The sequence below is a fragment of the Centroberyx gerrardi genome, chromosome 6 (assembly GCF_048128805.1).
Source record: "Centroberyx gerrardi isolate f3 chromosome 6, fCenGer3.hap1.cur.20231027, whole genome shotgun sequence".
NCBI lineage: Eukaryota > Metazoa > Chordata > Actinopteri > Beryciformes > Berycidae > Centroberyx > Centroberyx gerrardi.
This window is the reverse complement of record NC_136002.1, coordinates 24,460,638-24,485,562: the sequence shown is the minus strand read 5'-3', so window position 1 is coordinate 24,485,562 and position 24,925 is coordinate 24,460,638. Positions and strand designations below refer to the sequence as shown.

General features: G+C 44.9%; 1 protein-coding gene across 1 annotated transcript in view; it reads left to right on the top strand.

Annotated features, from left to right (window-relative positions):
- Nucleotides 1–24,925, top strand: part of robo2 (roundabout, axon guidance receptor, homolog 2 (Drosophila)) — a 164,009-nt gene that overhangs the window by 108,735 nt on the left and 30,349 nt on the right. Inside the window, exons 6-18 of the mRNA XM_071925348.2 lie at nt 3,914–4,037; nt 5,329–5,340; nt 9,515–9,639; nt 11,395–11,566; nt 14,273–14,478; nt 15,628–15,709; nt 15,843–16,005; nt 16,189–16,355; nt 17,730–17,851; nt 19,755–19,986; nt 22,965–23,089; nt 23,222–23,393; nt 24,593–24,781. Coding sequence (XP_071781449.1) covers nt 3,914–4,037; nt 5,329–5,340; nt 9,515–9,639; nt 11,395–11,566; nt 14,273–14,478; nt 15,628–15,709; nt 15,843–16,005; nt 16,189–16,355; nt 17,730–17,851; nt 19,755–19,986; nt 22,965–23,089; nt 23,222–23,393; nt 24,593–24,781 — 1,891 coding nt within the window. The remainder of the gene's footprint in view (nt 1–3,913; nt 4,038–5,328; nt 5,341–9,514; nt 9,640–11,394; nt 11,567–14,272; nt 14,479–15,627; nt 15,710–15,842; nt 16,006–16,188; nt 16,356–17,729; nt 17,852–19,754; nt 19,987–22,964; nt 23,090–23,221; nt 23,394–24,592; nt 24,782–24,925) is intronic.

The following is a 24,925-nucleotide window of genomic DNA, read 5'->3' as shown; positions in this document are numbered from 1 at the left end:
CCCCCTTGACCCCTGCAACACAGGCCCAGCACCAGCCACCATCCACCAGAAAAGCCTTTCTGTCTGACGCAATCAGTCTTTCATGGTGTGCGTGTGTGTGTGTGTTTGAGTGTGTTTGAGTGTGTCTGCGGGTGTGTGTGTGTCTGATAGAGGTGTGTGGGTCATTCTGTTTGAGAGAGCTGTTAAAGCTAGTGTGACAGGAGCGCCTGTGTTATGCTGACCATCCAGTTTCAGTAATTTCTCACCTCTGCAACTCAGCAGAATGAAAAGACGGCAGGCTATGGTTCCTGTCTCCATTACTTCCACTGATATATAAGTGGATACATCTGGTATTCATGAGTGCGCATGTGTAAGGGGGGGTGGGGAGCGCGATGGCGGGTAGGGTGGGTCTTTTATCTTTCAGTGTGTATTGACACTGAGAGTGTCAACAACAAAGTCAGCCTCAGAAAATACAGTACATAATAGAAAATATGGGAAATACTGCATAGCAATAATTAAATACAGATGTACGGTAGATCATTCATTATGTATCAATGTTTTTCATTTATCTTCATGGAGTGATGGAGGAATCCTCCTCTCCCTTCTTTGCTATGTTGAGAAAGCGATTGAATATCTCTGCACGTACACGATGCTTGTGAGTGTGTCAGTGCGTTTGGTGTTTGCGCGTCCTTTGTTCCTCACATACACATACACACACACACACACACACTCGCACAGAGCGAGAGAGAGAGTAAGAGAGGCTTCCAGGCATCTGTCAGTGAGCTGTACTTTGCTGTTCCTTTTTTCCTGCTGTATCTGCAACATCTCCCAGTAGAGCCTCGGCGTCTGCTCCAAACCGCTCCGACTAAGTAAAGACTCCACCGCTGCCACCGTTACCATGGCGCTCTGGCCCTGGGTAGAAGTAACTCTGTCAAGTCAGGGGCAGATTTAGGATCAGCCTACCCTCCACAAACCCCCAACCTAATCATAGGGGTTGAAATCATGCCAAACTGATCTTTGATCAGTGCGGGACAACATGATAAATGTAATTCAGACTCTGGGGAAGGCCCTGTGCCTCCTAGGAACTGAGAGGTGCGGGGAGGGAGTGGAGCTCTGGCTGAGGGCCTTTCGGAGGGAAGATGAGAGGCGATAACGGTTAATTGATTCCTTCTCATGGTTGACGAGGCCTGGACAGGTAGACTCCAGCTCCTTTGATCGGGATGAGTTGAAGTGGCAGTCAGATGGTGTGAAACTGGATCAGACCGTCAGAATGAAACGAAGCAGAGAGGGGGGCTTTGTGTCAGAGCAGTCGGGCCAGAGAGCAAGCTGGAATCAGTCCTATATATTGAGTCTGACTCATTTGCTCACAGTTGCCACACAGCCACCCAACCTCTCACCCACCCTGGCATTCACATGTACACACAGAGAGGGTTAGGCAGATAAGATCCTCTCAGGTTGAGTCATTTTGTGGAGAACTGTACACACACACAGGCATTCACACAACCAAGAGATAAGATGCTCTTACCATGAGTGAGTTGGCACTAGTCTCTAGGTGGAATACGGGTGAGTGTGTTCTTATATGGCAGACAGTTTGAAGTCCGTGCCTCTGAGACGATCTCAAGGAGATGTAATGCTCTTAAAGTGTGTTCAATAAAGTTTTCATCTCTCTACGGCCTGCCGCGCGTAGCAAACACATAAAGTTAACAAACCAGAAAAATGCTGCTTTGTCTTGGCATTTGCTTACATTCCCATCACTCCACATCTCCCTGCATGAGTGAATGACTCTGCACATGTGTGGATATGCGCTGTATGATTGTATACTTTATTGTGTGTGTGTGTGTGTGTGTGTGTGTGTTTTCTGGTTGAAATGGAGGGAGAGGCCAGCAGGGTGAACTTGGCTCTCCTATCCCTTCCACAGCCCTTCCATATTACATGTGTAATTACATTCCTCCTCTAATGGAGAACAGAGCCCAACCCCAAGCCAGTTACAATAAAGAGCTACTGTTCCCTCGCTGTGTGTATTTATATGCGTGTGTGGCCGCAACTACCTCTTATCCATGAGTATTTCCACTCATCTTGTCATCTAAGCTGATTCCAAATAGGAAGTTGATTACAGATTGATTGGGCTCATGTTTCCCTCTAATAAGTCATGCACCAGCCCGAGGTTCTGTTTTGAGAGATTGATGGAGACAGGACCAAGAACAATGCACATGTTGTCCTCGTATGTGCATTACGTGTGTGTCCTGCACGCTGCGAGGGCACGGTCATGCAGATGCCAGTCTGTGGGAACCTGTCAGAGCAGAATGACTCTCTCTCTCATTCCTACCAGCGATGAGAATGGGTATCTGTAGCGCTCTGTTGTTTTCTCTAAACCCTAACCTGTTCCTGTCACTCTGCCTCCACCTCCTCTCCCGAGTCAGGAGTTCATGTTGTGCCTCCCATCCTTGCCGGAGGGCAAAGTCCGAGAGGATGCTCTCTCCATTAGCTTGTTTGTTTTTCATCAGACAGCAGGCTTGTCTGAGAAGGTGCTGTGTCATCCCTTTAGATGCCACTCACCCCTGCTCAAACAATAAACGCTTTATACAGGACATTACCTGAACTGTACATCCCCTCTCTCTAGAACAAAGCATTTAGTCATGACTCAGTCAAATAATCATTATGGCTCTTTAAGTACCTGTGTGGAGAGGTGGAACTGGCAGTCAGAGTTGAGGAATGCACTCCAATAAAGCTGCCTTTGAACGCTTGCTCAGGAAATGTCATAACAGGAGGGGAAAAAAAGCGAGACATGGATAGACAGGACAGATTAGTTTTGCAGCTGCCAGTGGCAAGCAGCCATCAGTACACCTGATGGCAGAGCAGTGGGGTCCTTCCCAGTGCAAGGGAAATGGACCATAGCATACTGTTATTGTATAGTCACTTCAGAAAACATTGGCACAATCCATAGTTTGTGGCCATATCCATTATCCAGTGTAGACAGTTAACCTATTTTACATTATGCGCAAACCTTAGAGTTCATTTCCTGATGTGTCGATAGAAGAAAGCCGTTGTTGTGTCAAAGCTGTAATGGAGTGACTCTCTATCTGTTCATCTCTGTCTCGGACTCACCAAGTCTGTCCTCAGTGTTTGTGAGTGACAGGCTGGAGACAGCAGACGGTTGTCGGGCTGTCAGGCCGCAGTCACACATCCCAGACCCACACCACCACTCCCACCAACACACCACTTACACACTGCCATGCCAGCAACCCCTCCAATTACAGACTGGAACAACAAACCAAACCAGCATCATCCCCCTGTCAACTGCCATACTATTCTTTACACGTTCAGGCACACACACACACACACACACAGATTTCACAGACATTTGACTACTGGATGTAGATGGAAAAAAAAAATCAGGGCAAACTTTGCTTTTAAATAGTATGACTGCGTTATCGACTCAGTTAAAGTGCCTGACAATAGGAAGTTTGTAGCGCTGTGAAGATACAACGCAATTGTGCTTTCCAACACAAGTAGTACACACAGACACAGGCACAGGCAAGCTCTCTCACACACACACACACACACACACACACACACACACACACACACAGGAACATCTTGTGAATATTGAAAGAGTTTGGGGGGTTCCAGCTGAAAGCACACCTCTCTCTGTACTACGTGTCATTGTTGAATAATTGATCCTCCTCCTTGCAATCTCCATTTGTCAGAGTGAACAGTTGTGTTTTTGAGCACTGTTTACCTCTCCAAGAAGAAATACACTTTTCATGGCTACTGCCAGATACCTCAGCAGGCATGGGTGAAATACTGAAGCTGATTTGTTATTTGTCGGGGGATCAAATTTTTATCTGGATTTCCAGTATCTGCTGTTGATGCTGCTGAACAGGCAGCTTGAATCTCATGATATTACATCCTTGTTGACAGGTATGAGATCAAGTACGACAAGGACGACTACGTGCTGAGAGTGAAGAAGGCTTCGACTAGCGACGAGGGCACGTTCACCTGCGTGGCTGAAAACCGCGTGGGCAAGCTGGAGGCCTCCGCCACGCTCACCGTCAGAGGTACGAAACCCATTTGCCATCCCTTTTGTCCTCTGTTGTTCTGTTACATTAGCTAGCGCACAACAACACTTAGAGAAGTCACGGGCCATTGAGGTTATTGTCCCTTTACACCAGTGTGAGGTTTAGATTGGCTGTTTAGTCCCACAGGGTCTCCTCTACACAAATGGAAGTCCAGAATGCTGACTCCCGCAGCCAAGAGAGATGTGGACAGTCTATGAATCTGTTTAATTATTTACACTTCCTAGTGCAGCGTCGGCACACCCCACCACGCTCCCCGCACCCCACGGTGGTCTGCTAGCCACGCTATCCTCCACGCTGTAACCACCCAGTCAGCAAAGCCATTTCACAGTTTACTGGTGCACACCGCCAGCCCCGCACCCGAGGTTTGCAAGGTTAATAAAAACATTCTAACCATAATCTTCCCTCTTTCACTGCTCGTCTTCCCATTAAACCTGAGTATTTAAGGTCTCTGTGGAGCGCTTTAAGGCCACACAGGGGGGCCGGAGGGAGATAAAACGAGGTTTTGGGTTGAATTTTTACCCCTTCTGGATGTTGGGTTTATATGAGCTCTGGGTTCTGGGAGCGGCGTCTCCGTGTTTTGCTGAAAGGAGAGGAGACGCGATGCTGACTGTAGTGGAAGAGTCGTGCCACATGTACAGAGAAGAAACACAGGGGAGTCAGTCACTAGCTGCACTAACTCTTCTGGATATGGTGTTGGGTCTCGATAGCTGCGGCCCCTGAATGTACCCCTCATACTATCTTCCTTTAGTCTTTCAACTCTGTTTCACTCTCTCCCTCTCTCCCTCCTTCGCTCTCTTTCTCCTGCTCTATCCATCAGCACTAGATAAACACACACCCCGCCTTGCTATTACAAACACACGCCACCCGTAGAGTTGTAGATTTCATTAATGCAGACAGAGAAGATCCAATAGTGTATTTGCCTCTGAGCACTGGATGCTGCCGCCCCACAGACATCTCATTGATTTGGAAGACATTTGACCACCTGGGGGCGCTAATACCAGGCTGTCCGTGTCCATCAGGGCTCTGAGCTTATCAATAAAACTGCTCGGCGGTGGACAAAAGCCTTCTATTGGATCCGCTCTGTCATGCTTACCCTGTGCCAGAAATGTGTTGGCCCCCAACACAACATGTCATTCATTCTGACTTTGATTTCTTTTTGTCTTATTTGATTATGTTTGTTCTGTTCCTCTTCTGTTGTTTTATATGTTTGTGTGTCTGTTTCTTAATTTGTTTGTTTTGTGTATCCACTCCTCCATTGTTGTGTCTCCAGCTCGCCCCGTCGGTAAGTACCCATCCTTCTGATCTGATTCCATCTTGCATGCTCTCCCCATACACACTACTGCATCTGACTGCTTGACAATCAATGACCATTGACGTAACGCACTGTTCTTGACTAACAAAGGTGTTGTACCACAATGTAACAGGTTTACTCCCAAAGTTTTGTTTGCAAATAGTTACGTAATCCTTGCAGGTTTTGTCGTATACTCCTTATAGCTCTACCTGGTTTACTAACCTGACAAAACACTAACTCTTAGCTCTCTAGACTGTAGACTTTGTCCTTTATTATGAGCGGATTAGGCCTGCAGTCTGATAGTCTCAGACATAGCCATTGTCTGTCGTCTCATATGGTTGTCCCCCCGCTGTACCAGGACCTGTTTAACTTGCACGTCTTGAGGCCATCTGTGGATTTTTGGCCCTGGAACACAAAGCTGAGATCTGTGTATCTTGGACGGGCTTCTTTCCTTCTGAGCCCCGAGATAGAGCAGGGAGTCTCAATACGTTTTTCTATAGATTGGGAGAAGGGTGAGTGACAGCAATTTGATACACTTTAAGATCTTTAAAGTGTTGTGAGATGGAGTGAGTGAGAAGGGACATCTGGAGAAAAAAAGGTGTGCTGTTTGATAGAGAGAGGTGGAACGCAGGGAAGAGAGATATGTGCTAGGAGAGACAGGAGGGGAGCGAAAAAGTGTGGCAGAATTGTGTGTCAAGACAAGCTTGACTGGCAGAAGGAGCCCAGACACTGCCTCAATGGCAGGACCTTGGTTGCCAAAACAGCAGTGGCTGTCCTACGATTGTCACAAACTGTCAGCTTCCAAGAAGATGGAGGAAATTACACATTCACCCTGCCTGTGGGAAAGAGACAGTAATTGCCGTAGACTTCTGAATAAAATATGATTGAACGTGGGACTTAAAGGAGGGAAAGAAATGCTTCTGAGTGTGTGTGTGCCTGGGTGTACTGTATGAGTGTCTGTCTATCTGTCCATTTGTTCTTTTCTCCCTCACTGGAGTTTTGTGCTGAGCCCTCTCCAACCCCGGGCAGATGTGACTTGTCATGAATTAAATATGGGGGCCTGATCATGTGTTTCCTTGGGAGGGGACAGGAAGGAGCCTCTCACATGTCATTAAGGGTCTCTGAATCAAAACAGGACCAGTGTGAGTTAGCCCTGAGCCAAGCTGTGAAACTGTCACACACTGGCTTCCTCTTGATCTGTCTGCATGTTTGATCTGTGCTTCTCTGTGTGGGCTTTCCCTCCGCTTTTTGTAAGTCCACCCCCTCCCCCGTCCCAGAAGTATTATATTATTTTTTCAGGTAGTTAACAATTTAAAATATACGAAGGGAGATGGAAAGAAATGCTACAATTAGAGCATGAGCCTGAGATTAAATTCATGCCACCAGGAAAAGCCAGAAAGCAAGAAATACATATTTTACATTCAACGGTACAGTGCTGGTCTTGTAAGAGAATTGTGATATCTTGCTGTGCAAGTCATATGAGGATAGCTAATTGGTTAAATTTAAATTTAAACAGTGCGGTTGCTGTCCACATCACTATCAGGGTGTCACACAGCCAAGCATTATAAAAAACAACCTCTTTGCTAAATTGTTAAAAGAGGGCCCCAATTAGGAAAAACAAATCAGCCTCCATTGATGCCAAGTTTTTAGCAACAACAAAGATGATTCACTGACTATTTCTTTCTATTCATGAGTTTGATTAAATCTAGCTTACACCCCTCAAATGCTTGTTTTTGTTATACATCACAGATGTAAGTAAGTAAGTAAAACTACAAAAAGATGTAAATGGTAAATAATGGTAACAAAGGTGGGTAAACTATGACCTCTAGCTGGTGAACATAAGCCAAAAAACTACCAGTACAATCAAAAATCAGTTATACTTTCACAAAAGCATTGATTCATGCTGGGGTTTTTTTTTCCTATTCTCATATAACGTACTTCAGTTTGACACTACTTACTATGATATATCCAATGAATTTACCTCATAAAGATTTAGGTCAGCCTAAAATGGATGGCAAATTCTATTCCACAAATAAAAAGCTAGGTAAACTGAGAGGATAACAAGGAAAGACAAGATAGGGAGAGTGTGAGGAAGGCGTGAGGGCAGTGATGGGGACCAGTCTGTAAGGTGTTAAACCACACTTTGAGTGAGTGGTTAGTGGTAATGCAGTGTGTGGGATGGCCAGAGCAGAGGAAGAGAAGGGAGGAAACTGAGTCTTTGCCAGATCATGATTTAGGAGCTCTGTATCAGGCCCAACATTGTGAGAGCCACAAGATATCCAAGCTGCAGAAGGCCAAACGGGAAGGCAGTAAATCTGTAGCCATCTGTAGCATTCCCAACTGTGTGTATCTTTGACAAATACACACTCCCGAAAAGGGATTACATGGAGAAACCAGCCAAATGGGAAGAGTTTGCCCTTACTGGAACCAGCTGGCTTGTCAGTGCAAGGACTTACAAAGAAATCAAAAGAAACAGAAAGGGTGCAAGATGTTTCATTGCAACAATTCAGATTTTTTTGTCAGGGAGTTAAAAAATACCATTTTACAGCGAAGACGAAAATATGCTAAATTATGCATGATAAACATAGGATAGGCCTTAGCAATATTAAACATTAAAAAGGTTGGATCAAAGAAATATTGCTAAAAGCACCCAACGTCTGCACTACCTCAAGGTTATAGCTAGCTGGGAGTCTGTAATTTGTTGATTTTCATTTTCTCTGCAGGAAGCTTCTTTCTTCCTGTAAGGAATGTGTTGATGTCTTCCCATGGTCAGCATGGCACTTGTCAGCACGGGGCCAGACACCAGTGACAGTCATAGAATAAACAAGCAGAGGTCTTGGGGTCATGTATCAACTGAGGTCAAGGTTCAGACATCTGCAGAGATCTAGTTTCGCAAGTGAGACAGTTGTGGTAATATTCAGCATTTGCACTTATGAGTAACACAGTCCAGATTCCAACTGTGTGAAAAATCTTGTGAGTGCAAACTGGTTAGTTTATAAAGATAGATTATGAAGGCTGAAAAGTTACTGTTTTTCCATGCTGGAATGTACTGTGATCTGTACGCCTGCCAGTCACTGTGGTAATTGTTTATTTGGGATGAAACAAGGGAATTTTAAATGGATTTGTCCAACGATAGCAACACCTCTGTTGATGTTGATGTTTAGTGATACATTTCACCATGGACAAGGAAACACTCTGGATTCCATTATCGTCCCAACTGTGCACTCTGTGATTCATCAGGCTTTGCTTGTTAATTGTCCTGTGGAGAATCATCATGAATGTTGCTTGGACAAGTGGAAATGTTTGGCGTGAGGGAAGTGTGGTGTGAGATCAGTCAGAACTTGTATCTTATCTAGAAACTTTTTCTCTCTTTGTTATTGAACCACATCCGTCAAGCTGTCAGTCACAAATGTCTCACTCTGGCCTGGCTGCCAGAGTGTAACAACTGGCCTGGCTTTCTGACAGAGTCGTGAATATTGACTGAGAAAGTTTCACAGTACTATTTTCAAGTATGATAGATTTTCTAGCCTCTTCTGACTTTGATGGAGAGGTTTTAGCTTGAGATGAGGTAAACATTGAAATAGTCTTTTCCATCTCTCTATCTCTCTCTCTCTCACACTTTTGATACAACTTTGATCTGAAGTACTGAGCTACCTTAGATCCTGTTGTTAGTATGAGATGCATTCTGATGCGGACTAAATCTGAAACATGGAAAGCCAGAAGTGATTACTCTAGACAGAAGTATGTGTGTGTGTGTCTATACCTGTTCATAGTCTTGGACATTTCCAGGGCATGGGTGTACCTATGTGTTGTTTCAGATCTAAATGGCATTGTGACCAAGGCGCTTCCCTTTGTGAATGCAGATGTGACTGTCATTCATCCAGCCTCAGCCTCACCTGGATGAATGGCCAACCTGGTTACCATGGCAATGATAGTCATGACAGTCCTTGGTGTTTTTTCCCCTCTGTTCAGAGCCATTAGAGAGCGAAAGATGGATAATGCTGCATGGAAGCTCTGTACAGCGTTCCCATTTTGATTTGACCATGTGGTACAGTGCTTGTTTTTGCTTGAAATCCCCAAGCCCCGATGGTCTCCAACCCTAATGTTTGGCCCCACTGTGTGCCACCACTCTACTAACACTGGTGTTTTTACCCTTCGACCTCAGCTGCACCCCAGTTTGTCATCCGTCCAAGGGACCAGATAGTGGCTCAGGGTCGTACTGCCACCTTCCCGTGTGAGACCAAGGGAAACCCTCAGCCTGCTGTCTTCTGGCAGAAGGAGGGAAGTCAGGTAAGACAAAACAAACTCACCTCAAAACACAACACAGGGAATAGTAAACATTTTCTCCTCAAAGTTTCTCTGTTGCTTTTTTACACTATTTCTTGCATGTGAAAATGTATTGCCCTCTTAGTAGGCAGCTTTCATTATCTGCTGTGTGTCTAGTGTTATCAACACACAGCACTTTGTTTGGATTCCCTTGGCTCTATGCTCAATTGATGAGAGTGGGTCATGATTCTTTTGCCCTGCGCTTTTGCGCACGCAGGCACACACACACACACAGACAGAGGCACTTCAAACTACACTATCTGTCATCAGTATCTTTAGCACAGACACACAGATACACCTTTGTTCAGAGGAGCCGCCAAACGACAGTATGGCTTGCTGGCAAAGTGCTAATCAGTTTCCCGTGACCCTGCACTGATAAGAACGATCCTATCCCTCTTTCAAGCAGATAACCCATTCAAATACCTGGGTGTCCTCACAATGCTCAACAACAGTGCCAATTAGGAGCCTGTTGGGGCTTGTAGATGAGCCAGAGATATGATTCAGGTCTGGCTAGGGTTCAAACACACACATACACACACACAGCCTGCAGGCCAACAATTCTAGCAAAGTGCTACTCAGGGGGAGAACAGGAGTGAAACACATACTTATATGTTCACACAAACATTCAGTGTATTGCTCACCCACTCTACCTCTTACCAGTACATGACCTACAGTATATGACTCAGTGATACATGCTGTGAACTTGCTCACATCGTGCAGATCTACACGGGGCGTAAGTGTTTCACATTGAGCAGTGATTATAGATGAGGCTTTTGAAGCGAACGCCTTGCAAACAGTTGCAGATGCACGTCCTCGCCATCTCGGCACTTGTCTCTGTCCTTGTGTTTATTGATGCTCGTTATTTTCTCTGCTTCACACACACTGACTTAAATAAGATATGAAGGTATTTGTTAAGAGAACAAATTAAAGCTGTAATTAAGTACAGTAATTAGGCAAGAGAAAGGCCTTTTTGTCACACTTGAGGATAATGGATTGGACATCTATCATGTGGTGGAGGTGGGTAGGGCCTAATTAAAAAAACGACATAATTTGTTGCATTAAAGTCATTAGGTGTAATTGAATCCAGCTAATGTATTTTTTTTTTATCTGCTGGTTAGCTTTGAGGCCCGAAGAAGAAAAAAGGATTAGAACAAAGAAAAGGGTGCGGGTAGGGTGGCTGAACAGTAAAAAAAAAAAAAAAAAAAGGAGAGGTAGAGGTGATGTTTTGTCGATGTCATCAGTCCTCCCTCAGGCTGTCACAGAGCTCTGATCGCCTCTCATTACCTCTGTTTACTTCCAAATACCCAGGATTGATTAAACCTCCCACTTCAGCTATTCTGAAGATAAACTATTATATTCAGTATAAGCTCAACTCAAATGGGGTGGTCTCTGTGGGTAAACAAAGCAGCCCCATAGCCATTATGGGACTGCGGCAGAGAGGAAAGTAGTCACCAAAGCCAACAATACCAAAAGTAGAACACTATGGAGCCTCTGGCTTGGCCCAAGAATAAGTGCAGTACCCTTTATGAAGCCAAGCCATCACATTGTATAATTATTCATGTCGTTTGTTAACCAAGTAAGATGGAATTGTTCCTAGCTGTAAGAGTGTGGTGTGTGTGTGTGTTTGGTGTGGACGAGGGGTATGAGTGTGTTGGACATTTTCCGGGTTATAATGGATCCATGTCCTCACTAATTGGCTGTTTGTTGTTCTTCCTCCAGAATCTGCTGTTTCCCAACCAACCCCAGCAGCCCAACAGTCGCTTCTCGGTGTCGCCCGGCGGAGACCTCACCATCTCGGCCGTGCAGCGGGCAGACGCTGGCTACTACATCTGCCAGGCGCTGACCGTTGCAGGCAGCATACTCGCCAAGGCTCAACTGGAGGTCACAGATGGTGAGGGGAAAACTTGACGCACAACTTTCTCCCATGCCAGCACACAGGCCAACACACGCCTTAGCGCAAGTGCAAATGCAGTGACGCTGGTGCATACAGGCACACAAACACACACATGTGCTTTTAATACGCATGTGTGTTTGATTCACGCTGACATACACTCAGGCATTTACCCCTCAACGAATTTGTTATTTATCCTCACACTAATGACATCTGATTTTAATTTGTCGCGGTTTAATTGGAGCACATTTCTCGCGCTGTTGAGTCACTAATATGGAATTTGGCCTTTAGCATCTTCGAAAGTATAGAAAGAGAAGCCCAAATGAAATAGTTATTTTTCCATGTGCAGGAATAAATTCAGCTTTTGTTTGAGAAATCTCTGGATGTCAGCTTGCCCATGACCTTCAGTTACTGTGTTTCTGCGGCAAGTTTTTCTTTTCAAATTTTTCAGACACTACTTAATTAAAATTTTCTATTTTTTTTCCTCTGGAGAGGGAATAAAGCATTGCCCTCGAGTCCCTCCGAGTTTAATGATCAGCATTTGGGTGAGGGTACACGTGTGTGAGTGTTTATGTGTGTGTGTGTGTTAGGGAGAGAGGGAGAGAAAGAGGGGGGACATGATTGAGCGAGTGAGTGACAATGGTTTTCTGTGGAATGAATTATGGGGTCCTGCGAGGTGTGGGAGCATCTAATCTGCTCAGCTGCTGTGATGGGAAGATAGACGACCATCCATATGTCTATCGAAGTACCTGCTAGCAGAAAGATTAAAGGCTCTTTTTTTGTACATCATCTGGAATGATTCCACTGCACATACAAAATCAGTATTTCTTTTAATTGCTCAGAATAATATATCATCACAGTTTGCGCCCAAATATATTGGCTCATCTACTGTTCTCCTTTATATTCTGTTTTTGTAAGGATGTATATCTTCAAGTTCATATCTGTGGGGTTGTCTACTGCTGGAATGTGTAAGATGTATGCATGTGAGGAGGAAGGGTGTTAGTCAGGGCTAAGAGGACAGGAGGGAGGAGGAAAGAGCAGAGGAGGGCCAGGGTGAGGTCATGGCCACACCTGCTGCAGTCTTCAGGTGATTTACTGTCCTGGGACCCGACAACAGCCTGTGGAGTTCAAGGAGATCTGTAATGAGAAATTCCTGATCCAGAGACCCAAGGCTTCCGTCAAGTCTAGCCTCCTCCCTTCTGTCACTCCTTCATGCCATCAATCCGTACACCATCAACTCCCTGGACCGAGCATTCTCCGTGCACGTGCCTTTTGTCAGGAGTAGTCATAGATTACTGCCAAGAAATAATGTCTGGAAGTCATAAACCAGAGTAAGAAGAATTATTAGTAAACATGGATGCACTCCATAATTTGGGCTATGTAGAAGTGAAACACAAGGCTTCATTTGAGCCTACAGTGTGAATCATAAAGGTGAAAGCAGTGGCAGACAGAGAAGTGCATGGGTGCGTTAATGCGATAAGGTGAACTACAGCAAAATGTGGGTGCTTTGAATGCTCTCTTGCCTTAGTTTATGATTTAGATTATCACTTTTGATTAATTATGACCACCGTTTGCTCCAACAGTAACATTCCTGAGGACTGAAATAAGAAGTGAAATATTACTATTGAAATTGATGTAATACATTTGGCCTTGCCGTAGATCATACAGTGGGGTTTCTGTACAGTTTTTCCTCTCTCTTAAGTGAACCAAAGTAAGGGGCGACCATAACACAGCAAAAGTGTGTTATTACTTGGAATTGCTTCCTTTTCTCAGATATCGCTGCCAGAGAGAAAGTAGGAGCGGAAAAAGAGGGGTGTGATGATGTGTTGAAAGGTTACCGAGGTAGACTTGGTAATTAGCCCCCGCAGGTCTGACATCATTAATCCATACCTTCTAATTAATGTGGGCTCTGTGACGCCAGGGGGGACTCCACATTATTCAACTCTAAATATATAAACTGCCTATGTGCTAGAGTGCTAACTCACTAAGAGATCACCTCTGACATATCCACTATTTCATAGACGGGACCCACAGGCATCTCTCGGCACATTATTGCAAATGCATATATTCATTCAAGTGGGATTCAACATAACATTAGCATTAATCTAAAGACAAACTAGAGCAAACTCCTAAAAAAGGGCTGTTTTCTTTCAGAGTATTTATGTTTGTGGTTGAGATTAAGGAACCTATTGTTCCCACTGAGTCCACCTTGTCATGGAAGAGTGTCATGGGCTTGTTTCATTCATGTGTACCATTGGTATTGAAATACACCTTTTATTGTTTCCCGCACTGAACATGATGAAGTATTTTTCTGAACCACACTGAGTCAATAGGCAGGAGCCTCACCACCACACTGTACCACAGAGTCTAGAGTAGTGTATAAATATAAAGCTATCCAGGCAGTAACTGGAAACTGCTTTGCATCCCCCCTGCCACATCAATGAAACTGGAAAACACTACTCAGCTGTTTTTTTCCCTGCTTCCTGGAAATCTAGGATATAGTCATTGTTCTGTGGTACAATTACAAGACCTGCTGAGAAAATAGGCTACTTTATGATAGATACCCACATCCACCACTCACTTTTTTAATGATAAATACGCTATTTTACAGTCAAACCCCTCATTTAAGCTTCAACAGTGTCACTGAACGTACTGTGTAAATACTATTATGTCACTTTGCTCACCAACTCTGTCTTTGTATCCCAGTGCTCACAGACAGGCCGCCGCCCATCATTCGCCAGGGCCCGTCCAATCAGACTCTGGGGGTAGACAGTGTGGCCTTGCTGAAGTGCCAGGCGTCAGGAGACCCCATCCCCTCCATCAGCTGGCTGAAGGATGGGGTTAGTCTGCTGGGCAAGGACCCCCGCATGTCCCTCCAGGAGCTGGGCAGCCTCCAGATCAAGAGCATCAAGGTGAAATCTTTTACTGGTCTTATCTTAAGCACCATTAATCAATATGCACCACCATATCGTGTGTTATTGCATTTACTTTGTCCAAAACTACATTTTAGTTCACATCATTCTCATCATCTCCTTTCCATCGCCACCTACTTCAGCCTCCATCATGCTCGTCTTCTCCCTTCCTTTTCTTTGCATCATGTCCTTGTCACCCCACTCTATTCTCTCACTGTTGTGACTGGCATGTGTTATGTATCTTAATTTAGGATGTGTACTATATGTGCTGTTGTGTGCATTTGCAACAATACAAGATACACGCGTTGAAGAATTCAATAGTACATGGCTTAAGTGTAACGTAGATGGGCAAGAGTAATCATAATGCCTTGAAGAGATGAATAGGTAGCATTGATTTTTGTAAATTGTTTGATACTATCACTTAGTGGAACGACAGCTCCTGCAAGGCTCAGCTGTGCAGGCTGGATGGACTCCAGCTGTACGATAGAAACATGTATGCACATACAGACATGCACACACGTGTGTACACACACATACACGTTTAGAGTAGATTAAATTTAAAACGCTCACATCCTCCTTTCCCCACTCTGAGGCCTCAGTGGAATATCTATTACGCTTGACAAAGCTGCCGACCACTGACATTTTATTTAATAAATGGAAGGAAGGCGCAGGGACAAAAACCAACAAACAACTGAAGTTCCTAAGAGGGATGGAGAGACAAGCCAGCTGTCATCAGTCCAGGGGGTTCCAGCAGCCCACCCTAAATTAATTAGCCTGGCTTTGTTGTGGTCGGCAGGACAGTGGGGAAATAAGGTGGGGGGAGTGGGAAAGTGATGGAGGAGTGGTGAGTAGAAAATGGAATTCATTAGGAAATTAGCGTCAGCACTTTGAGGCACTCACAAATGACACACAATTTGGCCGGCACCAGACGAGATCATGAAGTCACCTCAGCATTTTTCAACATTTCAGTGATGGGAAGATCGCTCTTATTCAGTCATTACTATCACTTTCTGGATATACAAAATGAAATGTCCCTTTCACTAACAGTGTTATTAGTGGAGTCATTTGGCGACACGTTTTGATGTTTTGTGTGTGTGTATGTGTGTGTGTGTGTTTACATGTGTGCTTATGTTTTCTGTTCCACTCCAGCTCTCAGACTCTGGGATCTACACATGTGTGGCTGCCAGCTCCAGTGGGGAAACATCGTGGAGCGCGTTCTTGGAAGTCAAAGGTACAGCATGGCATAATGATTTTGTACATTTTATTTAAAGATTAAAAAAAAATGCAGTTTTCTACTCGTCAGCTCTACTTTTCATTAGAGAATGTGACTTTCGGAGTGTCTCCTTCTCTGAATCTCCATTCAGAATCCGGAGTGTTGGTCATAAAGAACCGTGATGAAAATGAGCTTCCCGGCCCGCCGTCTAAGCCTCAGGTCACTGATGTCACCAAGAACAGTGTGTCCTTGTCCTGGCAGCCTGGGATGGTCGGAGCGTCACCCGTCTCCTCCTTTGTCATTGAGGCCTTCAGGTTTGTCTTATCAATGACATCCTACTCTCCCTCACTGCAGAAGCGTGGGTATGCAATGGCTCTCAGGTGCAGATCTAATAATATCTGTACACCATGTTCCTGTAATACTGTATGTACCAGACGAAAAAAAAAAAATAACATTGCAACAATATGTGAAATAATCCTCTTTTTCTTCTAATACAGCCAGTCAGTGAGCAACAGCTGGCAAACAGTTGCAGATCATGTCAAAACCACCCAGTTTACGGTCAAAGGTCTCCGTCCCAACACCATCTACCTGTTCATGGTCCGAGCGGTCAACAACCAGGGCCTGAGCGATCCCAGCCCCATGTCTGAACCTGTCAGAACACAAGGTACCTTACACAACTTTAATAAGACTACAAGGAATTTCCACAGTAATGACAGTATTTGTAGTCACTTTCACTGTCATTATGTATAGTTTTCTTTTCTGAAGTTTCTTCACTTAGTGTAATTTCTGCTGCTACTGATAGGGTAAGGTCGTTGTGCTCCCCTTCAAAGTGCGATAGTTATCGGCCCCTCTCAGCAGTGTGCGGTGAATAGCTATAGTGAGATACTGCAGAACTTTCCAGAGGTCAAACTCTCCATCTCAGCCCAGCTCATTAGGGCTACACTTAGGCAATTATGTAAAATAAGCATGTCTACTTTTGGAAGGCCTAACTGAGTTAGAGCAATCCCTGCTATGTTAATGATCATAACAGGAGAAAATGACTGCCTGCGAACCCAAAGAAGATTTGATTAAGGTGCCGGACAGACCACAGTCTCCAGATTACATTGATATGATAAGTCCTCCGCCAAAATAGCCCTGCAACCTTTGGCCAAGCACTGTCAAACACAAGCCAAAAGTGTGTTCTTCATAGAGAGAAGGAGTCAATTTGAATCGCGGCATATCTCTCGCTTGCTGAGCTGAATTTCTTGAGATGATGCATAGACATGTTTATTGACAATGGCAGCCATTGATGATGAATTGATTTTTCATGTCCTCTTAACTGTGTTTGGCCTGTCTTGCCCCATTAGTGTGGCCTGTGATTCATGACTATGTTGGGTTGTCTGAATGAAGCTCTTTTTGAAATATAATTTCCACTTGTGAGCTATTTGCTACTCTTTTTTTCCCTCAGTAAATAACTCCAAAATATGTTCAATTGCCAGTAGAGTGTCTCTCTTCAACCACATTCAGTATCTCATGCACTGTTTTTTTTTTATTGCTTTTAACTGAAAACACATGCATGTGCTAAATCGGAAATGAGCTGGAAAATAGTGTCATAGTGTCCATTCATCTTCTATCCAATATGTCTGGGGTCGTGCATTCGGAGTTCATTCGTTAATGTGGTTGTTCAGTCAGGCCCCAGTAAGTGCAGACAAGTCACAGATCTAAAGGACTTTTCCAGCCCAAGTCTCCTTTCTTTTCTCCAAACCAGACAAGTGCCCTAATACAAAACGGAATGAGGTCATTTTAATGCAGATGAAGTTTCTTCTTTTCAAATGAAGTCGTGATCGCTGAGTGTAAGCCTCTTTGTTGAATCTGATTGGTCTATTCAGTCACTCTTTTAACAATACTACTTCTGATGGTGATGGACTAAGGCTTATTGTGAGAAATTGAGTGAGCTGTGTGAAAACCAAGTGGAAATGGGAAAAAATTGTTTCTCTTCTCCCTCTCTCTCTCTCTCTCCCTCTCTCTCTCTCACACTCTCTCTCGCTCTCTCTCATAGATATAAGTCCTCCAGCTCAGGGTGTGGACCACAGACATGTACAGAAGGAGCTTGGCGAGGTCATGGTTCGGTTGCACAACCCAGTCGTCCTGAGTCCCACAACCATTCAGGTCACATGGACAGTAAGTACTGCTGCTGTTACCCCATCATGTGTTTTGCGTATATATAACTATATTTAACAGATTTAAGTACAGATGCTTTATTTGTTCTGCATGAATCCTTACTGGAAAACCCTGAATATAAGAAATCAATCAGTCCACCTTTTACTTCGTTCTTTTACATCTTTGATTTTACAACCTTGAGTCATGAAGTCAAGAGAGTTGATATTAACAGAAGATTCGTCTTTGAAGCCAGATAGGTGTTCCTCAGGGCGACCATTTGTTTTTATGTTAGGAAATTTTAGTCAGGTTCTTCCCTAAGACTGCAGCTTTGAAATATTGTAATTGCTGACTTAAAAGTAACTGAACATCAAATAGCTGAAAAATGGTTTCTTTTAGCCGCAGTGAACATCAAAAGAAGTGTCAGGGACATCTGGTTGCTCATCAATCTTCCATACATCTTTAGTTAGTTCCCTGTTAAGACAAAGCCTCCGCACAGATAAAACTAGATTGAAATTAATGTGTAATAGACATGTTTGTGGTTCAGCATATCTTGAGTATAGGCCTTTTCCTACCACCCTGAGACGATGCATCAATCTTCTTTTACACACATACATATACACATACAATACACACACACACACACCTGCTCTTGCACCGCATATACACACACACGTTGTGGTGTTTGCCTCACCATAAGGATAGGCATATTATGTGCCACAGTTAGACAGTTGTATTAATTCTGATAAATGAAAAACACCTATGACCTGGACTAAAATGTTTTTCCCTAATTGTACGGTAATGATAATGACAAAAATGCTAACGCTGTCTTTCTCATTTTCCTCAAGGCTGACTTGTTCTCAGTCTTAAGTTAATATAGTCCTTGTTTATTTGTCCTGGTGTTGTGGTGCTATAAATCAGTCAGTTGCAGGTATTTAGTGGCATGAGGTGCCTGTTTTCATTTTCAAATGAACCACATTAGCAGTTTTCCTCATGACATGTTTATTGACCCCTATAATAAGTCTCACCCCAAGACTTGCTAGCTAATTTAATGCTAAAGCATTGCTTTATGAGTGTGATGTATAATCAGCACAAAACATGGCCACCTAATCAATCAGGTCCCTTTCAGTAAACAGAGGGGCCACTCTCAGAGAGCTTTTATATTCCCAAATCATTCCATTAATGAAAGTTACACACCAAGCAGGGAATCCATTTTGCTGATTTACTCTGGCTACACTGGCGAAAAACAGCTGCTTAATATCCCACTTGAAAGCCCCGCTCACTTCTCCTACTGTTAACAAGCCATTACAGTGAGTTATGCGCACACTCCTCCTCTGCATAAATTCAACTTTTCCTGTCGAGCTAAATGGGTCCAACTTTGGAGGGACGGGTCCTTCTTGGTTTACAGGAGGCTATCACACTTCCAGTCTCTTTGTCTTCTCTATGGGACAGATCCGTCGTTATGGCCCCTGGTGTGTATTCTCCTCATGTCCCCAGGGTGTCTGTGATCGCTGCTGCATGATAGTCTCTCACACTCACAGCCCAGTCCTAGACTTGCTTTTGTGTGTCACTAGTTAGTATTTATAATACAAAGGAGACATGCATATGTCCTTTATAGGGGCATTGCTGAAAGTCTCTTTAATGGAGGAGGCAACACATTGGGCTGGTAGCTGGGAGTGTGAGGTAATGTCAGGGTGCTAATTGAGCTAAGTGTGTCAGAGCTGGTGATAAAAGGCCCATTAAAGCTGTAACGGCCTCTAAAGTGGCACGATGCGATGCCGGGGAGGAAAAAGTACATCCTTTTATATTATCTAGTCGTTGGCAAGAGATAGCATCTCCTCTGCGCCTCCTCTCGATCTCCTCTGCGCTGTTCCTTCTGCACTGCAACGTAACACTGATCTTACCATTTCTCTCTCCGCTTTCTCAGGTGGACCGTCAGTCCCAGTTCATCCAGGGTTACAGAGTTCTGTACAGGCAGACATCGGGGTTGCCCTCCCCAGGACCCTGGCAGACCCAGGATGTGAAGGTCCCCTCGGAGCGCAGCGTGGTCCTCGCCGCACTCAAGAAGGGCATCGTCTATGAGATCAAGGTCCGGCCTTATTTCAACGAGTTTCAAGGCATGGACAGTGAATCCAGGACGGCACGCACAACTGAGGAAGGTACGAGGAGGAAGAACTTAATGAGGATGTGTAGATGATATGCATTATGTCAGGGCCAATAGAATATACTGAGTCAAAGCGGTATCTGTCCACACAAATTTGGGGTGATGAGTGACACATGGCCCCGTAGGCTGCTTTCATTTTAGTTTTTGTGATAATATAATGGGTGCCTCTGTCCCTCCCTTTGACACTGAGAATAGTGTGTGTGTGTGTTTGTGTGTGTACATGCATGAGTGTGTTTGTGCCTGTCTAGCTGACCTTCCTGCTGTGCTTTTTTGTTTATGATTGGTGGTGTTGCTGCCAACCTTCTCCTAATCCATCACCCAGCAGCCACAGGCCTGAGCTGTGATTGGACACAGCACTCACTTCCTCCTGCGAAGATGATCTGTCGCCCAAAGCTTGATTCAGACAGGCTCTGACAAGGCCACAGAGCAGTGTGGCACACATACACACACACACACATGCACACAGGTCTGTGTTTGGATAAATTTGCCATTTGGAACTATGCCAGTGATCTCTGATACAAACAAAACGGAAATGGTTCCAACAGCACTGCATCAACCTTACATCAACCTTTCCGTCTAATGATTGAAATAAAACTGTAATGCAGTCTAAGAGAAAGACAAACAATACGTGCTCACAACATTACACAAAGGCAAACACAAACTCAAAGCCGCTCTTCATACTGGGGACAAAGCCCGTGCTGCCACAACATTTCCAGGCCTGCATGTATAGGAGACAGTTCACATCCTGCGAAGGTGACAGGCCCATTTATTTCCCCTTTCTCAGTGGGACCATATCTCCTGTGGCCAGCCAGTGTACGCACTTCTGTACCGGAGCTGCCATCACATTACAGCTGTCCCCCAACACACACACACACACACGCACACATACACACACACCAACACCAACACCAACACACCTCCTCTCCCTAAGGCCCCCAGCACCTGCATGTCCCAGCTATTACCAAGGCTGATAAAGCTCCCTGCTCCTGCTCTATCTGCATCCCAGTCCCTCAGAGAGCGCTACCACTTTCTATTTCTGTCACAGCCCTGCTACTGCGGCTGTGGCCATAGCTGATACACCGTCAGACACACTGCTCTAGGCTCCTCGGAGACCCTGGGACTACTGAGCGGGGCAGCTAGATGGATAGCGAAGTGCAGTTCAGAGAGTGATTAAAACTTAGGGTGTCCATTAGCTAACACAATTAGAGCATCCCCAGAGCAGGTCCAGGAGGATGCAGGGATTATGCTCAGCACTCCATTGCTGTGTCCCCTTCTTTTAAGTCTCTCTCTCTCTCTCTCTCTCTCTCCCTCCTCCTCTTGTTTTCACACATTCTCTCACACTCCATCTGGACAGCGATTCAAGTCATGGCTGATAAATGAACTCTCGCTGCCATTTGAATCCCACTGACTGATTGTCGGAGAAGCCGCGAGGGAGGCCCATCTATTATGCGAAACACAATGCTTATTTATGGGGAAGGGAAAACGGTAATGTCGGTATAAATGGTCAGCTGTAGTGGACTGATCTTCACCCATGTGGACGAGTGTCTCTGGGGGGTGGAGAGCAAGGCCCGCAGCTTTTCCCCCAGACTACTCAGTGGCTCATATTAGCACTGGGCTGTTTGGTATGATTGTGATATGTTAGCCTCCAGCACAGCACTGTGTACATGTTGGAGACGGGGGGTCACATTCCCGCCTGCCATACATCACTCTGCTAATGGCTCTATTAGCACAGCCTTCGGGGCCTCTAATGAGAAATGTGTATTGTTTAGCGCAAATATGCATGATAATAAGCTGCTAAATCATTCATAACATTAACTTTGAACGACATTGTCTCTGATGGCTGCCGCGCGCCAACATAGCACTTTGTCACCTGGATCTAATGCAGCGGTGGAGGGCCCAGAGCGTGATGGTTGATCAGATGCTCCCTTGGTAGATTGCTTCTAATCTGGCCAAGGTGTTGGGATCATCACTGGACCCATTCATCTTCCACCATGCCAGGGCCTTTTGGCTCTCAGGGGGCCACTGTGGCCAATCGCGCTGAGGGATGAGCACAGATTTGCTGGGTGACACGTGCCATTTTGGATGGAGGCGAGGTGAGGGAGAGGCAGCCCAGGAGTAATTGACCTGTCAGTATTCTGCTGTGGTGCCGTTCCCCTGCCAGCCACTGCGGAAATGAGAAAACATTATTTTTAAAACGTTATTTCCAGTTGGACCTGCTGTTATTTATTTTTCCTCTCCTGCCCCTTGTGGGGTCAAAAGATTGTTGCCATCAGAATGACAACAAAGTGAGGTTTATGAAACGTCCGTCTTGTCTCCTTTCTATCCACCCTCCCTTTGTGGATAGAGCCTATTCACTGAGATGTGCTTCACTCTGAAGCTTTCCCCTGATCCTTACCTACTGGCTTTAGTTCCATCTGGCTGATCGATGGAACCAGTCAATATGTTTACCGAGACCTTGTTTCCTTTCCCCTAAATATTTTTTTTTTTCATATTTCCCTCACGTCTGTGTCTCATCCTATAAGCTTGTTGACCCACATGCCACCATGGCTGGGTCAATGCTGGAGTCTTTGCTTGACTGAGAGCGCTTGCCTGACTGTGCCAGGCTGTCATTCCACAAATCAATAGCAGTATTCTCTGTGCAAATCCACCAGACTGGAGCAGAGGATGAGATATTAAATCATAGTGAAATGTTAAAGATAGACTAGCCATGTCAGACCTCTCCTGGTCTGTAAAAACCTTTCTAATGAGACATTCTGACAGCCTTCAGCCACCTGTGCCATCCTGGAAGAATAGCATTCCTTGGAAAGGTGTGTGCGTGTGCGTGTGTGAGCTCTTGTACACATACATTATCCATGTGCTGCTGTGCATCTCAATATTCTTGTTGCTAAGAAATGAATGCTCTTTCCCTGCTTGACCTGAAGAATAGTGTGTTTGATGGTCCGTGTTGTTCTTTTTGTGCGCCCGCCCCCCCAGCTCCCAGCGCCCCTCCTCAGCAGGTAACAGTGCTGACCGTGGGCAACCAGAACAGCACCTCCATTAGCATCTCCTGGGACCCCCCTCCCCCAGACCACCAGAACGGCATCATCCAGGAGTACAAGGTTGGTCACAGCGAAAAGAGAATCAGCATGGTCTCTCAGAGTGTTTTACTTAACGTATACAGAGCCCAATGGAATCAACACATCTCTCACTCTCTCTCTCTCTCTTTCTCTCTCTCATGTTCTCCCCCTTAGATCTGGTGTCTAGGGAATGAGACACGTTTCCATGTGAATAAGACAGTGGATGCAGCCATACGCTCGGTGGTGGTGGGCGGGCTGCAGGTGGGAGTGCTGTACCGGGTGGAAGTGGCTGCCAGCACTAGTGCAGGAGTGGGGGTCAAGAGTGAACCCCAGCCTATTGTCATAGGTAAGGCTGATTGATCGAAGTGATTCATAACTAGTCGGCATCCAGTTAAAGTGATTACCTATGTTAAGATTTACAAAAGAATATTTTATGGATGAAATCATTTGAATTTTTTAATATTTATGGTTGAATTTCAAGAAAATGGCTAAATATTTTCAATAACTGTATGTATACAGTAGTTCTGAAATCACACCCTTCGTCTGTATGTTTTTTAAGATAGCTTGCAGATTATTGTGTTCTATTTCACTCCTGATGCATTGTTTCTAGTTAGAATGCTGTTGACAGGAATTGCCAAACGGATAATATTTAGAAAATACTATTTTGATATGTGGCCTGGCCATATATGATTTATGTGGAGCTGAGGCAGATTGTGTCTGATTTGACCCATAACTGATGGCTTGGCCTGTAGCATGTTCTTATTTCCCCAATGTCACTCACATAATCCATCTCAGGGAGCACAGCCCTAAGCTTGCAGATATAATATGTTGTGTGTTTGTGTGTCTGCGGGTGTGTGTGGGTGTGGTTATGTGTGTATGTGGAAGAGGGGGGAGAGAGCGAGGTAAACACAGAGAGAGAGCATGTCTGCAACTTTGCATGCATGCGCATATGTGTTTGCACCTTTGTGTGTGTGTGTGTGTGTGTGTGTGTGTTTGTCCCTGTCAGTGTGTGGGAACATTTGTGTGTGCTCTGAGTCTTATCACGCTCCAAGAAATAGTGTCAAGCACACTAGTCCGGGTGAGCTGCGATTGGAGATCAATACAGACCAGGATCCTCTCCTCTCATTTCACATGGTGTGTTTTACTGGCCATGGAGTGAATTAGGGGCTGAGCTAAGCAAACAGCCTGCTCACCTGGGGGTTTGTTATAAGCTTTTAGGCTTTGTCTTCTTCAGTCTGCACATTAGATTTCATTGCACACCCGCTAGATCTATGCCCTGCTCTCCTGGTCAATATCTCAGTTGTAATTCATCAGAGCCTAGTTTCTTTGAGGCTTAATCTAACCTAAACCCTTTCATACTGTATCTATAGGTGTTATTTCTGAATAGCGACAAAGAGATGAATATTTTCAAGTCCATAGGGCGTGTGGTCCACATTCATGACATGTTCACCTTGAAGCAGCAACAACATTGTTATGTCCCGTTTCTCTCTAATAGCACACACTCAGCATCACATTCATGTCCCTTGTCTGTCGCTGTGCCCCCAGGTAAGGACTTCCGGGACGTGATTATGAGCGGCAACAGGAACAACAGCATCACGGAGCAGATCACTGATGTGGTGAAGCAGCCGGCGTTCATCGCTGGTATCGGAGGAGCCTGCTGGGTCATCCTCATGGGCTTCAGCATCTGGCTCTACTGGAGGAGAAAGAAGAGAAAGGGCCTGAGCAACTACGCAGGTTAGACTGATCAGAGGCTGGAACTCATGTGCAAGCCACATATGCAAATTAACACGCACATTCTGCTCTTTTGCCTAAGCAAATTATGGAAAATTTCTCTGGAAACGTACCGCTCTAAACAGGATCATTAATTTTATCTCTCAT